The sequence below is a fragment of the Protomyctophum bolini genome (genome assembly GCF_963924005.1).
Source record: "Protomyctophum bolini genome assembly, chromosome: 11".
Taxonomy (NCBI): domain Eukaryota; kingdom Metazoa; phylum Chordata; class Actinopteri; order Myctophiformes; family Myctophidae; genus Protomyctophum; species Protomyctophum bolini.
The window spans coordinates 11952430-11969922 of NC_137872.1; the positions used below are offsets into that span (position 1 = coordinate 11952430).

The 17493-nt window shown below is 44.4% G+C and overlaps 1 protein-coding gene across 1 annotated transcript in view; it reads right to left on the reverse strand.

Moving 5' to 3' along the window:
* Positions 1–17493, reverse strand: part of prkar1b (protein kinase, cAMP-dependent, regulatory, type I, beta) — a 123719-nt gene that overhangs the window by 105575 nt on the left and 651 nt on the right. Inside the window, exon 2 of the mRNA XM_080775425.1 lies at positions 16912–17102. Coding sequence (XP_080631551.1) covers positions 16912–17091 — 180 coding nt within the window. The 5' untranslated portion in view covers positions 17092–17102. The remainder of the gene's footprint in view (positions 1–16911; positions 17103–17493) is intronic.

Sequence of the window (17493 nt, forward strand, 5' to 3'; positions counted from 1 at the left end):
GAGCCAGGCTTATGGTGTTTAACCCATTCTGACCCGAGATCAGATTCTAAAAATGTCTTCTACATCCTGACAGTTTTCTGAAAAAGCTAAGTTTCTATATGTCCGTCGTTCTTCGATTTTTCAAAAATAGCAGACCTACAAGCTCTTAGCGGTGGCGCGTTATGAGCTTGTAGATCTGCTATTTTTCAATAGCTAAAGCATATAGCATAATGCTAACACCTAAAGGGGTTCCCGCCCAAAATTGGTTAAGCCATTTAGACCCGAGGACGATTCTACAAATGCCTGCTTCTAAATCCTGACAGTTTTCTGAAGAACACATGTTTCTATACAGTATGTCAGTGATGCTCAAACTATTTCATGTCAAGGAGCCCCAGAATTATATGGATTCGGCCGCCGACCCCCATCTGAAAATATGTTGTTCCAGGGAGAAACACATTTGAGTGAAAAATGTTCGCTCTGAAAGAATATATATTCAAAGATTTTTTCACGATTTAAAAAAAGAAGCTCGTAGCGCGCTATGAGCTTGTAGATCTGCTATTTTTAAGTATTTAAAACACCAACAGGGGTTCCCGTCCAGAATGGGTTAAGACACAGAGGGGTCCTCTGTGGGGCCCAGCTGACAGAACATCTGCCACATGTCTCTGCCAGCAGAGGAGGAGAGGATGCATGTGTTGGAGGGAGACTGGAGCTTTGCTTTGAAGGACTGTAGCCACGGCCAGCCTGTTATAGTCTCACACAGTGGCTCTCTCTCTCTCTCTCTCTCTCTCTCTCTCTCTCTCTCTCTCTCTCTCTCTCTCTCTCTCTCCCCTCCCTCCCCCTCTGCCTGCGTCATTATCATTGGCTGGCTGCCAGAGAGAAAGAAAGGAAGATGAGGTGACAGGACAGGAGGGGGAGAGAGAGAGAGAAAGGAGCGGGAGGCTGAAGTGCATGGACACTTTGCACACATTGCAAGGTGCAAAAACATGTCCATTATCGAAGGCGATGGTGACACTAGCCTTGGAGACCCATGTAGCCGATTTTGTTTCGAAAGAAAGAGAAAAAAAATCACACACGTGTGAAGTGAGGGGCGCTCTTATCATCGTACATCATCATACATCAGCTCATTCCAGCCACTCACACACTTGTGTCTACACAAACACTCAAAACTGTCCATTCATTGTCAATGGTATTTAATGTTTGTGTTAAAAATTTGGGTTACACACACCGAAAGCTGGACAAAAAAATATGTCGCTCCAAATTTCCGCCCCTCTATGAGAAGAACAGCTTGGGTACTTTCAGGCTAAAGGACACATGTCAGAATGTGTGACTGGCTCTCTAGGTCGTCCTCAGTGACTTTTTAGACTAAAGTGTTTTCGTATTTTTAGAAAAGTCTCCTGTGGACAGATGTTGAGAACTATAGCACTTAGTGCTAATACACTAACTGTAAGCAATGCATCTACAAATTGTACAAATGTACAATGTGCAATGTGATTATCTGTACACCACGCACGCACACACGCAGGCACGGCGCACGCACACATGCACAGGCACACGTACACGCACACAGTATGTATTGTATAATTGAGGACATCAACATTTTAGCATTTTATTTATACAAATTACAAATTTATGAATGCCATATTTACAATTATTTTGTCCTAAAGCTTGAGTTTACTTAACTAAAAAAATTGATCTGTAAGATCTTAAGGCATCGTGCTGTGACACATTTTCAGATTATAGATCAATATATTCGGCACCTAACCTCTAAATTCCTAATTAACGCCAAAATTTCTCTTGGACCACGAAAATTGGCTATTTCTCAAATTCTACTGTGGCGACATGTGACTCACGCGCACACATACGTAGTAATACACGGCACGCACACACGCACGCACACACACCTCATTTAATTTCAAGGTTTTCACACGATGGCAGAATTCATACAGAATGAATCACTGAAAGAAGACCAATCATCTATCCTGTAACTCCTGTTCATTCCTCTAATTGGGTTTGCACAAAGAAGACCATAACATTGAGACCAGGTTATGACTGACTCACTCCCCGACACGACAGCTGTGACTAATAGCTCTGTGCCTGCCACAGCATAGGCAGCATCTCTCTCTCTCTGGCCGCCTCCACAGCGCCCGAGTGACGTAAAAACAAGAGAAAGAAAGAAAGAAAAAATAAAGTCTGTGCTTCTATCTCTGCTCTTGCCGAGTCTATACTTTCATCTGGGCTCACTGCGTGCGCACAACAGCTTTCACCTCGTATACACAGGCCCGGTGGAGCATGGCGAGAGAGAGAGAGAGAGTAGACCCACCGGCGAAGCAATCAGTCCAACTCATCACTCTATTCCACACCATTACAGCGCCACAATGGGGCAAGCCGCACTGTTGTATTAGGACTGTGTGTGTGTGTGCGTGCGTGTGTGTGTGCATATATCGCTGACAGAGCCTGTCACTGAAGTGATGTGCACTCAATTCACGAGGCTCTGCCCCTCCACCGTCCACTCCCTGAAATCACTGGCACGACTAAACCACCCAACAACACACGCGAGCGATCAGTCACGAACCGACGCCCACTCTCCTCCATTCATTGTCATGAAAAGGAGCGCGATGCATGGGTCGGGGGTTGGGGGGCAGGGTGGGGTCCGTCGCCCGTCTCTCCCTGAAGTAAACACGGCCACTAAGTCATGCTTAAGTTCTGGGTTGCCGTCGCCATTAGCCACCCACGGAGAACTCCCACCAGCAAACTGCAGTGCACACCCCTCCTCTTCATCAACGTCGTCCTGTCATGAATTAGCTTCACACCCCTCCCTGTCTCTTCTTACATGACAAAATATGACGTTCACACGCTTGCTGCTGCATGGGAGTTCTTTATTGTTATTAATCCCCACTTCACAACACGTCGTACGCACGCACACAAAAACACCTCAAATTGAGTAGCCTGGTTTCCAGCCCATAGACCCCGCCCACTCGACTGAGCGCACTGGTGGAGGCTCAGTCTCAGAGTCTGACAGTCAGGCTACAAATTGAGTGCATGCTGCTTCAGTGACAGGCTCTGTCACTGAATTACACACACTCAAACAATCCATCTCTACAGATTGGAAAGTGGCCTTCCTGTCTGTCCACAAGGACAATATGTGGCAGGACTACATGATGCACTTCAGGCCTCTATACGTTGACGTGTGATGATGAATAGTGAAGATTCCCAGGATGGGCTCATTTTGCAACAGATTATGTGTCAAAAAATGCTAATTTCTCACTCCCTGCATACAGTATGGTATGCCATCTGGCAATGCCCATGTGCAGATGCAGATCGATGCGTCAACCCACTGAGGAGCAAAATGGATAGCTAACTGACTGACAGATTTGTGAATTCCTGCCTATAATGACAGCGTTTTGACTACAATAAAATAACATTCTGTTTCCTATAGCAGCCACTCTTCCTCTTCTTGAGCCCCATCATCTCTCCACAGAGAAGGAGAGAGAGAGAGAGAGAGAGAGAGAGAGAGAGAGGCAGAGACCGAATGAGACAGAGAGTGATATTCGTAACAAAGAAAAAACATATACCGTCATCGTAAATCATTTCATCCATTGACCACGCGATGCGAGCGTATATAGCCTAAACATTCGCTTGTTGTGCAGGGAATAATTATATACCGTCTGAAAGAACCTATAGGCTACAGCACTGGATACACTGTGAATGTAATGTTGTAGGTAATGTATTGTACATTCATGTCTTGGACCCCAGGAAGACTAGCGGACATTAACCCATTCTTATAGTTATACTTTAGCTATTGAAAAATAGCAGATCTACAAGCTCATAGTGCGGCACCGAGTGCCGCACTACGAGCTTGTAGATCTGCTCTTTTTGAAAAATCATGAAAATGTGTTGCAAATCTTTGAATATATATTCTTTCAGAGCGAGCGTTTTTAACTCAAATCTTGGGGAGGGGGGTCCGTGGCCAAATACAGATACTGCTGGGGGTCCTTGACGTGAAAGAGGTTGAAGCACCACTGACATAATAGAAACATGGGGTTTTAATTTTCAGAAAACTGTCAGGATTTCCGTCAGAATAATGTGGATCTGTACTCCTTTATAAATAAACAGGTCAAAACAGAGAGACAGATGTGTGCTTGGGTTGTCCATTAGAGCACATGGTCCCCTGGATGCTCCCTGCAGCAGCAGCACAACAACACAGTGCCCCTCAACGTGTCAGTCAGAGGCCTTTGAAGGATCTCTGTGGGTTTGTTATGATAGGACCATGGTGACAAGTGAATAGCTAGGAGAGGAGAACCCCTCCTAATGTTTCACAGGTCTGTGTGTGTGTGTGTGTGTGTGTGTGTGTGTGTGTGTGTGTGTGTGTGTGTGTGTGTGTGTGTGTGTGTGCGCGCGCACGTGCGTTTGTGTGTGTGAGGTAGAGGCTGACTGACTGACTGACTGACAGACAGTTTGAGACAGGAATTCTACCATAATAAAGTCTGATGGGACTTTTCAGACACACACACCCACCCACCCACCCACCCACCCCCACCCCCACACACACACACACACACACACACACACACACACACACACACACACACACACACACGCAAGAGACTGGCGTTTGATTTTTGCTCTAGTATCTTATAGGCCAGGCAACTCTTCCACACTATTTGAACGCTACGGAGTCTGTAATTCCACCTCACCAAAGTTCAATACAGGCTGATCTAAATATATCAGAAAATATCTTTAAAATATATTGCATGTAACAGTGCACAGTTTGTGCAATGTTTTGGGCGGCATAGTGCAGGACAGTTGTAGGTTGTTCATTATTGATGGTGCTTCTTATTGTTATTTCTTACCTTTAATCTTATCTGTACCTTTGTAACTCTAACTGCTGTGCTGCCTCGGGGTGACTGATATATATCCCACCGCAGGATCAATACATAAGGTATCCATCTACAGTATCTGAATGGGTTTCAAGTATATAGGCCTAGGAGTTATTTACGTAATGGAAGGGATGGGGAGGCGGTACACCTCTATTACTCACTTTCAGAGCTTCTGAAAAACAGACCATTAGACTGAATTAGAAATGTGTGCGTGTCAACGAGACTCCATCTGCTGTGAATGACGCAGGGAAAACTAGACCTACAGTCACACTAATAAATAATGAATGCAACGCCGGCCTACATAGAAGCAAGTTTTATACGGCAATAATATTCAGCCATTGTTTAGTCAAAGTTTCTCTAAATAAACGTGTTTTTATTGAGATCGGGAACGTTCATAGCTCAGTAATGAAGAGGTAAAAGGCGAAGATTTTCCACTCTATCTACACACAGAAAGGTTTTCCAAAGACTATTTAGTTTGCTACTATTTACTTTACCCTGTGGTTTACCTTGACGTTTATTTTACCTTCTGTGTCTTGATGGGTACAAACTAGTAAACACACATGTACTGTACGCACGCACGCAAACACACACACACACACACAAACACACACACACACACACACACACACACACACACACACACACACACACGTGCGCGCGCGCGCAAACAAGTTCACAAGCTTCTAGATCGGCACTTTTCAGCAGGGCAGTATAAATTAGGCATATCACCGTCTAGGGAGAAATGATGATGTTTGGTACTGTGTGTGAATGTGCTTTGTAGATGAAGGATGGTTTGGGATGGAGCAAAAGAAAGACAGAGAGAGGAAAGAGAGACTTCTAAGCGGTGAAGGAGAGGTCGAAGGCAGGGGGGGGGGGTGTAGAAGGAACGAGGGTCGGGAATGGAAACAGAGAGAGATCACAGGGAAAGAGAGAGAGATGAAACATGTGAAAGGAGGAAGTGGAGGGGGAGGAGGGGGCACAGAGGAAGGGTAGATGGAGATGGATGGAGGGAGAGCGATAGAAAGGGCAGTAGTGAAAGAGTGGAGGAAACAGTAAGGGGATATTAATAAAAACTAAATTTCTTACCAAGAATTCCCACATTGGTTTATATTCAACCACCCAGGGGGATTTTTGACAGCTGCTGAAAGTTGGGGTACCATACAACCATTATAAGGCAAAATGTTCTAAATTTCATTATACTTATAAGTATCATGTGACGTGTCACAAATGTGACGAGGTCAGCACATTATTTTGACCTCACCACGTGTTTATGGCCGTTTTTAACCCAATTAAGGAGTGTTTTTGGTGCAAAACGAATGCTTGGAATGGATTCAGAATGATGACCACTTGAAATTTAGAACATTTTGCCATACAGTATGTGACCAGATTTTACTTAGAGACTGCCATTGTGCAAATTCCAGCTTTTCACCAGAGGAGAAAAAGGTTTTATTTTTTATTTTTTTAAATGAGTTAATAGCACAGGCAGACTCTTCACATACTAGAGCATGTCTGAAATAAGTGTCAGAGCTGAAATCGACATGTAAATATGAAATAAATGCTTAAACTGCATGTAGCAGAGCTAGATGTAATGTTAGAGACCACATAAGTGAACCTTTTAAGCCTGTTTATATCCCAGATTATACAGATTATACTGATAATATTCCCTGACTAACGGGGGAGTGCAGAGGTGAGGTGAGGACAGCGACGAGAGAGACGGATAGATAGAGGTGAAATGGGAAGCCTGCGGGACGAGAGGAGAGGAGGGTTGGGGCAGTAATACTGTATCCCATCAGGGCATTCGAAAATAGCAATGGTGTTCGGTTTGTTACCCTCATAAAATATCATCACGTCATACAATGACAATCAGAGATACAGACGTCTACTCTGGACGGACATTGTCCTCCGTTGAAGCTAGTTCCCAGACTCTGCCGTCTCAAAGTCATGGTTCCTATACTTATTATGTCTATGCAGTAGGGTAGGGTGCAAACTGTAGTGCAGTGGGAGAGTGTGCATGGCACTTGAGGGAAGGATTCTGATTCACTAGGGAGGTATTCTGTGTGAAGGGAAGGATTCTGTTATAGGGAGCTATTCTGCCTGAAGGGAAGGATTCTGATTCACTAGGGAGGTATTCTGCGTGAAGGGAAGGATTCTGTTATAGGGAGCTATTCTGCGTGAAAGGAAGGATTCTGTTATAGGGAGCTATTCTGCGTGAAAGGAAGGATTCTGTTATAGGGAGCTATTCTGCCTGAAGGGAAGGATTCTGATTCACTAGGGAGGTATTCTGCCTGAAGGGAAGGATTCTGATTCACTATAGGGAGCTATTCTGCCCGAAGGGAAGGATTCTGATATAGGGAGCTATTCTGCCCGAAGGGAAGGATTCTGATTCACTAGGGAGGTATTCTGTGTGAAGGGAAGGATTCTGTTATAGGGAGCTATTCTGCCTGAAGGGAAGGATTCTGATTCACTAGGGAGGTATTCTGCGTGAAGGGAAGGATTCTGTTATAGGGAGCTATTCTGCGTGAAAGGAAGGATTCTGTTATAGGGAGCTATTCTGCGTGAAAGGAAGGATTCTGTTATAGGGAGCTATTCTGCCTGAAGGGAAGGATTCTGATTCACTAGGGAGGTATTCTGCCTGAAGGGAAGGATTCTGATTCACTATAGGGAGCTATTCTGCCCGAAGGGAAGGATTCTGATATAGGGAGCTATTCTGCCCGAAGGGAAGGATTCTGATTCACTATAGGGAGGTATTCTGCCTGAAGGGAAGGATTCTGTTATAGGGAGGTATTCTGCCTGAAGGGAAGGATTCTGAAGTTGGATCCTTTCTTGGAGGAGTAAAGCATCACGAGTCTAAGCATTAAAAGTCTAATGCTAAGTCTCTCCATAGTCTTAGCATTATCAAGACTTCATAATGGATGAAAGGGGTCATCTATGACTCATAGATGACCCGGTGGCTATATTGTAGCGGTCCGGCACCTAAGCTGCTAAGACAGCCTGACCGCGTGTCGCGAGTTCGACTCCCGATCCCAACAACCTTTGCCGCGCGTCAACCCCCCCCATCTCTCTCCCCACTCCAATAAAGGCAGAAAAAGCCCCAAAAAATATCTGTAAAAAAAGGACAGTAAATGGAATGCCTCATTTGTTAGACTGTATTTTGTTATACTGTAATGTTCAGTAATTTAGCACTGTAAAACCTATACATTTAGCAGGAAAAAAAATACGACTCAAGACACATGGAACACATTCTAAATAAAGTGAACTTTTATAGGATATAGCCGGCCTGTGATGTGACATCTGCATTGCGGCTCCTTCCAGCCCCCCTGCAATGTTTTTAACTTTAACTTTTTGGGACTGTTTAGTTGCATGAACAAAACTGAATAACGGCCACCCCTAGAGAGGACAGAACATCCAGGAGGTCAGGATGACACCCAAGGCCTTATCCCTTATCTCTAAACTTCTTTTCCTTCTCTCTTTTTTTTTTTTACTGTTTTGATTATTATTATTGTATAGTAATAGTTCAAATAGCTATATCTACAAGCTCACAACGTGTCGATGTAGATCGGTATTTTCAAATAGTGCTACTGCTTGCAATAACACACACCCAAGAGGAGAGAGAAATAGAGAGAGGCAGAGACAGTCTATTTGGGGGCTCTTATATAAGGGCTGAGGACTGAGGCACACCTGCAGAGTCAGAGGTACGCTGACGCTCACACGCACGTGCGCTCGCTCGCACGCGCGCGCACACACACACACACACACACACACACACACACACACACACACACACACACACACACACACACACACACACACACACACACACACACACACACACACACACACACACACACACACACACACACACACACACACACACACGTGTATAATGCTTGTGTATAATTATGCCATGGCTGGTTGTTACCCAACTCCCGAGAAAAGGTATGACTGATCAGATGGTGACAGATGCGCATGTGCCATGCGTCTGTGTGAGGGTGAACAGTGTGCCATGCGTCTGTGTGAGGGTGAACAGTGTGCCATGCGTCTGTGTGAGGGTGAACAGTGTGCCATGCGTCTGTGTGAGGGTGAACAGGGTGCCATGCGTCTGTGTGAGGGTGAACAGGGTGCCATCCGTCTGTGTGAGGGTGAACAGTGTGCCATGCGTCTGTGTGAGGGTGAACAGTGTGCCATGCATCTGTGTGAGGGTGAACAGTGTGCCATGCGTCTGTGTGAGGGTAAACAGTGTGCCATGCATCTGTGTGAGGGTGAACAGTGTGCCATGCGTCTGTGTGAGGGTGAACAGGGTGCCATGCGTCTGTGTGAGGGTGAACAGTGTGCCATGCGTCTGTGTGAGGGTGAACAGTGTGCCATGCGTCTGTGTGAGGGTGAACAGGGTGCCATGCGTCTGTGTGAGGGTGAACAGGGTGCCATGCGTCTGTGTGAGGGTGAACAGTGTGCCATGCGTCTGTGTGAGGGTGAACAGTGTGCCATGCGTCTGTGTGAGGGTGAACAGTGTGTCGATCGCATTTGCCTGTCTAAGATGGCATAGCCTCGCGGACGTGGGGTGGAGGGGGTGAACCAATAGGGAGCCAGCGTCAGTTTCCAGCACTAGTTTGATCCGCCACTCTATGCCAAGAAAAGCTCGGGTACTTTCAGGCTAGAGATGGCAGGCATGACCTGGAACTGAACTGAACTGGCCCTTCACCGAGCCTGTCTCCCTATACGAGACCATGCGTTGTTCTGTAACTGGCTTCTGAAACCCAGCCAAACCACGACGGACAGAGTCAGAGCATTTATACAGCTCTGATCCCAACGGGGAGAGGCTATACGACTGCATTGACATCCACTTCAGACCTCCTCTCTGAGGAGTCATCTACAGCTACTTGTCTGACCATAAGGAGGCCGCAGGGAGCTCTTGCAGAGCTACTGTGTGGGAGTGGGAGCTTCGCAGAGCCCTTCCATTACACCCAGCAGGAAGTGCTTTGGAATATGCAACTATCCATTACCTCAGCAATTACCTATCTATTACTTTTGTAGTAATCAAATCATAGAGAAATTGAACACATTGAGCAAATATGTAATGAGTAGTGCCAAATACTTATATACTACCCAGAAACCGGGAAATACACAGAAATAGCTATACATAAACAGCAGAAAGCTCGGAAACCAGGGAGAATTGTACATCACAAAGGACACAATTATTGTTGTAAAAAATCTCACAATTATTGTGCGATTTTTTTTTAAAGAAAAAGTGATTTTGGATGTCCTGTCCCTTTAAGTCCTATATACTTTTTCAAATGATGAATAGCAAAAAATAGCACAAAACTTATCAACACATTTTAAATATAATTCCAAGACTGCAATGTTGATTAAGTTCAAACAGGAGGTGGCAATCGCGAGATATAGAAAAGGTGCAGGCAGGGCTTGCATTTGTTTAATTATAGGATGTAGCCATGCTGCAAATGCCCTCTCTATCAAATTCAAAAGCTACAATAACAGGCATGCCTGCAATTAGGACACGCCTGTTAGAAGAAGATACTGTCGCCTTGTCATAATATTGACACAGAACTAATTTGCCACAGAACTGAAGTGTACTATTTTTATTATTATGATCAAAGGCACATAATGACTGTGTGTGCATGAATAAGCAGAAAAGGGATGAGATGAGAGGGAGGGAGACGCCTGTTATTTTCTTCATTCACAGCATAAGCTATGGGGACCAAACACACATGGAATGTATTAAGAACATGTTTAAAACATGGTAAAGCGTAATGAGAGCATTTACCATGTTCTCATTCTCGTTATCATTTATAACATATATTTCAAATTGTGTGTGTCGGTGTGTTTGTGTTTAAGTTACCTAATTTTAAAAATGTAGTAATAGTTTAACAAACTCAAGTCAAAAAGCAATCACATGATAACTGATGTTGAAATTGAAAGAGTGCCTGAAATAAATACTTTTGTGTTGGAGTAATAATAGAACATTAGGCCAGAATCTGCATATAAATGATATCAGAGCTAACATGATAAAGAATTCAATTGCAATTGACTGTTGTGCGTGCATGCACGTTCTGATGATTTCTATCCCTCGCTCTCTTCTACACTGTATATGTACAGTATAATGTGTGAACTTGTATACGCATGATCGTTTTCCACCTAACTTTTACATGTACAAGACAAACAAAGACAGAGCGCAAAAAAGAGTGAGAGCACATGGGCGAGCCAGCGACAGACAAAGAGACAAGGGGGGGAGATTGCCGAGATAGGATTGTCAGCGCTGCACAGATATGAAAGGAGGTTAGGGTTGGCAGAGGAGAGGAACAGAATACCCAGATGATCTAACTGGCATGAGGGAAAATGAAGAGGGAGAAAAAAGGTTTGCGGCGAGCTATACGAGAGCTGAGAAAGAAGAACAGCACAAAAGAAAAGTGGGTGAATAAAGGCCCTCATTGAGCACAGCCCAGAGTCTACCTGCCGCCTGCTGTTGCCTAGGTTACCGCTTCTGATGGGCTGACAGAGGCCAACAAGGTGAATGGATGGGGGGGGGGGGGGGGGGGGGGGTCATGCCATGGACAAACACAAACATGAGGAACAGAATGAGGATGGGGGAAAGTGATCAGAAATGTCTGTTTCCAAACCTCGCTGTTTTGCTTTGCTGTTGTCATGTCTCTTGTCCTGTGGGAGGCGGGTTCAACTGTATATTTCGTTCTGGTATAGACAAGTCACACAAACATAAATGCACGCACGCACATGTGTGCGCGCACGCACACACATACACAACTGTGACACAATTCAATGCCCTTAAAAAACCAAAAATATCCAAGGCAACCCACTCTCTATAAACTTGAAACTGACATATTGCATTAGGTACCGGCTAACGGATATTAAGGGAGAGGGACAAAAAACATGATGACGTCCAGATTACGTGGCAGTGGGCTGTTGCTCTACTAGGATTAGGGATAAATCCTAAACATAAAAAATATATAAAAAATGATGACCTAAATATGTGCCTCAAGAGTTGTGAATGACAAAATGGACCCAATAAGCCCCTTAAAATGACTGAGATTGCTCTCAGTCTCCTGATTGCCTGAATAGTTCATCTCATACACATGTGCACGCACGCACACGCGCTCGCGCACACACACACACACACACACACACACACACACACACACACACACACACACACACACACACACACACACACACACACACACACACACACACACACACACACACACACACACACAGAGGATATAGTGTTTTGATATAGATTTTACAAAAGTTATATGACTTCCAGCAGGTTCTACTGCTGCACCCTAAAGCACTGAATCTGTCTATATCGATCTCTCTCTCACCCTTAGAGATGCCCCGATCAATCAGCCACCGATCTGTGATCGGCCAATATTCACTCCAAATGACTCGATCGGTGATCTGCAATTTACTCTATCTGTGATCGTCAATTTACCCTATCTGCAGAAACCGTCTTATACCATTTAAGTGGTATAAAAGTCAATCAGATATATAATTTTGCATCTTTGTGACAGGCCTAAAGCAGGAACAATAACTTTTGAAATATCCCCCAAAAACCTGATAGGAGCATCTCTCTCTCTCTCTCTCTCTCCCCCCCCCCCTCCCTCCGGGAACAGCAGATGTTATCAAATGCGTACCTGGCTCTACCCCTGCATAAATAAATATAAACACACACATAAATTTGCTCAACAAAACACAAAACACCGGCCATGGCATGAATAGCCAAAAGCCCCTCCATCCCTGCTGTTGAAATTGTCTTCTATCTTTAACAATATCAGACCGGGAACGATGCATGTCGAAAACAATGCAAGTTGAAAATGCATACCCTGTCTGCCTGTCTATTTTTTGCTCATATATGTAGAATTGTAGATATCTGTATCTCTCCGCCTGTGTCGCTTTTATGCCCATTTATGATGTTCTGTGTCAGGCATGCCCAAATAATATTTGGGCATGCCTGACACAGAACATCACCTAGACTAGACTCCATATTATGGAGTCTAGGCCAGACTATGACGTCGTATTGATGAGCTATAGGCCTATGGGCGTATCGGTCGGACCGGGTGTTACTGGACAACCGCCCATCCAACTGACTCAACGTCAGGCACGGTACTCTCTGGTTGTCGGCGATGTGCTCGCCGAGGTTGAAGTCACAGATCTTGACTTGTATATTGGCGATTATTCTTTTTAAAGACCTTTCGCATATTAGATTATTAATGGATTATTGTATGAACTTTATTTTAACTTAATGAAATTATTTTCTGTAATCGATTAGTGTTGTTGCACCCCCATGTCGATATATTAGTACAGCGTTGTACAGCTCTGGACAGGAACTGTACGCCATAGCCGGGTATATATCAGGTCCGACCAGACCAACGACCATTAGCATTCATGCTCACTCTCTGACTCTGCAGCATTTCATTCCCCACAGACGACGGCGCCGGCTCTGCTACGTAGCTACACGATGCTCACTTTTATACTCTTGTCTCCTTGACAACAGAGGCCCTGTCGAGGGCTACTGCTGCTACAGATAGCATTGGTAGGTATAGGACGCAAACAAGTGCAGGCTATACACAAAACAGCCTAACCTTGGATCTTAACGTATGATAGCATGTATAATGTAAGTAAAACCACCTGTATACAGACAGATATCACTGTGACAACCTTTGTGAATGCCTGGCTGAATTGATAATTCAGATAAAGAAAGTGAAAGTAACATTCAGAACACGACACATGCTGTATGTAAGGCTCATGTTGCAGCACTAATCTTGTTTCTTGAGTGACTGTATATCAACGAAACTTGAGATGACAAGAAAGAACGCAAGACAAAGAAATCGTCAGTTATCATGTTAAAACATCAGCTGACACACACACACACACACACACACACACACACACACACACACACACACACACACACACACACACACACACACACACACACACACACACACACACACACAGCAGTGTAGATGGCCACTCTCCTCGGGGCCTGCTCCTTGTGAAGCGAAGCCCCCACTGTATCTGTTGTCTGATCTTCCTTCACAATCACATCTTCTGATACAGGGCCTCTTTCCTGGACCTACGGTCCCCCATGGGCAAACACCAGTCTAAGCCGCAGCTACGCACACCATCAGTGGTGCACTTAGATGATTAATATTAGATTATGGCCCATTGTTTTTTTTTAAAACTCATGACCTGCTCATGAATAACATATACTGTAGCTATCTGGTCAAAGCCCTGTGTGAGCCAAAAAAGCTCACTAAACCCTGGGAAACTTTACTTGCCAGCCAACTCATCTGCACAGAACAGAATTAGGTCTGTAGGGATGCAACGGTTCAGTTAAAGGACAACTTTAGTTTTAGGTTGTTATTAGAGAAAGTAAGTGTCAATTTTCTTTCATTTTCTGCATTATTTCGTTTTAGCGACTTTTACAGGGGATGGGGGCCTAAAACATGAACCTTGGTTAAAAAAAACTAAAGTTGTCCTTTAACTGGTTCAGTTCCAACCGTTTTTTGGGCCACGGTTGTGTTTCGGTAAGGTTCGAAAAAGTAAAAATAGTGAAAGTGAAAATAGAATTCTCTCTTTATTTTGCTTATAAGAATAAAGCTTTTCTATTCAGTTACATTCCAGAATGACAACATCATAATTATCTGCGTTTAATAATTGTATTTTCACTGTCACTGACTTCACCAAGGGAGAGGCACTGTCAGAAAGAAATCACTTTATAGGAATAAAGCTCCGTTGTTCTGTTTGTTTTAATATCTGTGTAAGGATTTAACAATGTTACGCTTACAATGCTGAAAACTTATAAGAGCTGTAGTGTTGGAAATAACTACATTTTTGAACGATCATGCCACAAAGAGTCTAGCTGACAACAACGGAAATCAATGCAATAGGCTATATTATTTATATATAGTAATGCTAATTTATTCATCTGATGGTGTTGCTACAACACCATTGAATTTACTTGAGGGGGTTCTCCAGTGTCACACACAATTTCGCAACAAGAAAGTGTAAAGTTGTAACACGGAATATAATTGCTAAACAGTGGATGGCAAACCATACAGCTAAATATTAAACCGAGAAGGGCATTCATTCTCTACAACGGGGGCCGGACAACATAGAAAACTTTATATACAATCCTTTATTCCCTCTACAGTCTACACCACAGCTTGCAGATTGGCTATTTTCGTCAATTGTTTGCCAATTTGTACCACATGTTGCCTGGTATGACATGCCCAGAATAAAGGGCCTTTTAAAACGTGAAGCGACATAACGCGCCTATAGTTCATTTTCAATGAGACCTGCGTTTTTGCGCAGAGCACTGGGGAGCAGTCGCGGCATGCGACAACGCAAGCGTATTTACGTGAGCGCTGTCCCGTGAATTTGTTGCGCGCATGCTCGTTTCGTGCACGCGACTCTGGATACTGTTTCGCTTATTTTTTACGCTTGCGTTGTAGCGCCCCTCTTGAGCAGACTCTGAAAAGGCTAATTGTATATCGCCTACCCCAATGTTGTACCCGTTGTCAAAGTATAGAAAATTGCCCATTATCCGACATAGTACTTGGGGGCCAGTCTACCAGTAAGACGCGCAAACGCGGGAAGCGAACGCAGCTCGTACATATTTGGGGTTTTTTAAGATTTATTTTTAAGTTATTATTTTTTTAACTTAGCCATAACCATATAAGGAGTCCCCAAAGCAGCTATACGTCCAAATATGGAGTGTGTTGCATCAAGCTCCATATATGGGCACAAAGGGGGGACACACGGACACACACACACACACACACACAGACAGACAGACAGACAGACATGATCTGCTAGGTCTCATAGTAAGTGCTCACTGCGTTCGCAATGAGGTCAATACTATGACATCAGGGATCTCCATTGGGGAGTCTATGACATCAGCATTATGACAATATAACAGACAGATTGTTGTGTTGTGACTGAGGGTCCATGACCTCAACACCTCTTCAGATAGGGGTTCACACAGCCTATTGAGCCTAATACATCAACTTGGGGGTCCTTAACATGAAAGTGTTTGAGAACCACTGATGTAACAGTCAGAGTCACACACACACACACACACACACACACACACACACACACACAGTATAGTACAGTGGCAATGTGCAGTCACGTTGTTCACGACTGCAGGCAATGTGCTGTTGCTGCTGCTTCTGCTGCTGTTGCTGGAGAGTCGGAAGAAGTAAAGATCCAACTGAACTCATGTGAGTTTACTAAGTTTAGGGGGTTCATTGTTTTCTCATTCTGCAAATTTGTTTCACCATGCATTCATGCCATCCTGATTCTGTATAATAACTGACAGCAGGCGCTGAGGCCATCGACTGATCTGCTGGTAGTTTGTTTCTCCATGCCCAGACAGAGAAAGTGATGGAGGTACGCAAACAACGCTTCCCTCTCCGAGCCTGTGAATGGGACAATAGCTCTATCTGTCTTTCTGGGTGTTCCTCGTGTTCCCTAATGGATTCTGCTATATTATACAATGGGAAAATGAAAGCCTTCTCACCAGTGCAGCACTTTACTCATATGAAGCAGATATGAACATCAGCTAAATGGATACAATTTAACTAACAGACAAAGGGGTGTTATGCACACACACACACACACACACACACACACACAGCACTGCCTCTTCTATGCCCCCGCGTATCTTAGTCAGCATCCGGCTGCCTATCAAAGCATCGTTCATATAACAGTCCCTTTCATTCATGCTGTGTTAGTGGCGTTGTGATTCATGGAGATGGCCATGGAGACCTACATGCGCTCTGACAAATGTGACCGTGGCAGGCTCAGCGCGGTGAGCAGCATGCAACGCATCAACACACCGAGGTCACCAAGGTCGAGGTGTGCTTAATGGAATGACCACGATTTTTCTCCCAAGCACAGGAAACAACCTCCCTCACATCACCTGCATCCATCTCTCCACAATGCTTATAGCGTATAATATTACCGACGTTGGCGTCAAACTAATAGAGCGGTAAGAGACAGAAAGGTTCTCACTGACCTTCTCCAGCTTTTCAAAGTGCTCCCTCAGGAACTTCATAGGACGCTCAGGCTTGGCGATGCAGAGGTTGACAATGCACTCTTTCAGGATCTGCTGAATGTTGTGCTTCTGCACGAAGACCTCGCAGCCCTTCAAACTCTCGTCTTCTTCCAGATTGGAGGAGGAGGAGGAAGTGGCCATTATCTTTTTATCTGTGGGGGGGGGGTATAGGAGGGGCAAAACAAGAGGGGTGTTGGATGAGAGGGGAGTAGTGACGATTAGAGGGAGGGAGAATGAGAGGCAGGACAACAGTGAACATTTAAGCCCCTGGTGGTTGTTTGTTTGTGTGTCTTTGACGGATGGTGTGAAATGAAGTATACACCCTGCATCTCCCTGAGCAGCTAGCATTCAAGATGTATGCATGGAGCATGTGTCTGTGGTGATGTAAATGGACAATTAAGTTAATGCGTCACTGGAACAATGCTATGAAACTAGCTGTCAACACTACTGAAGACCTGTGCAGGAACAATGCAAGTGGGAAGAAAAGCACATATAGGTCTACAAGAGAGTAACTATATTGTATAATAGCACACATTTAAAACA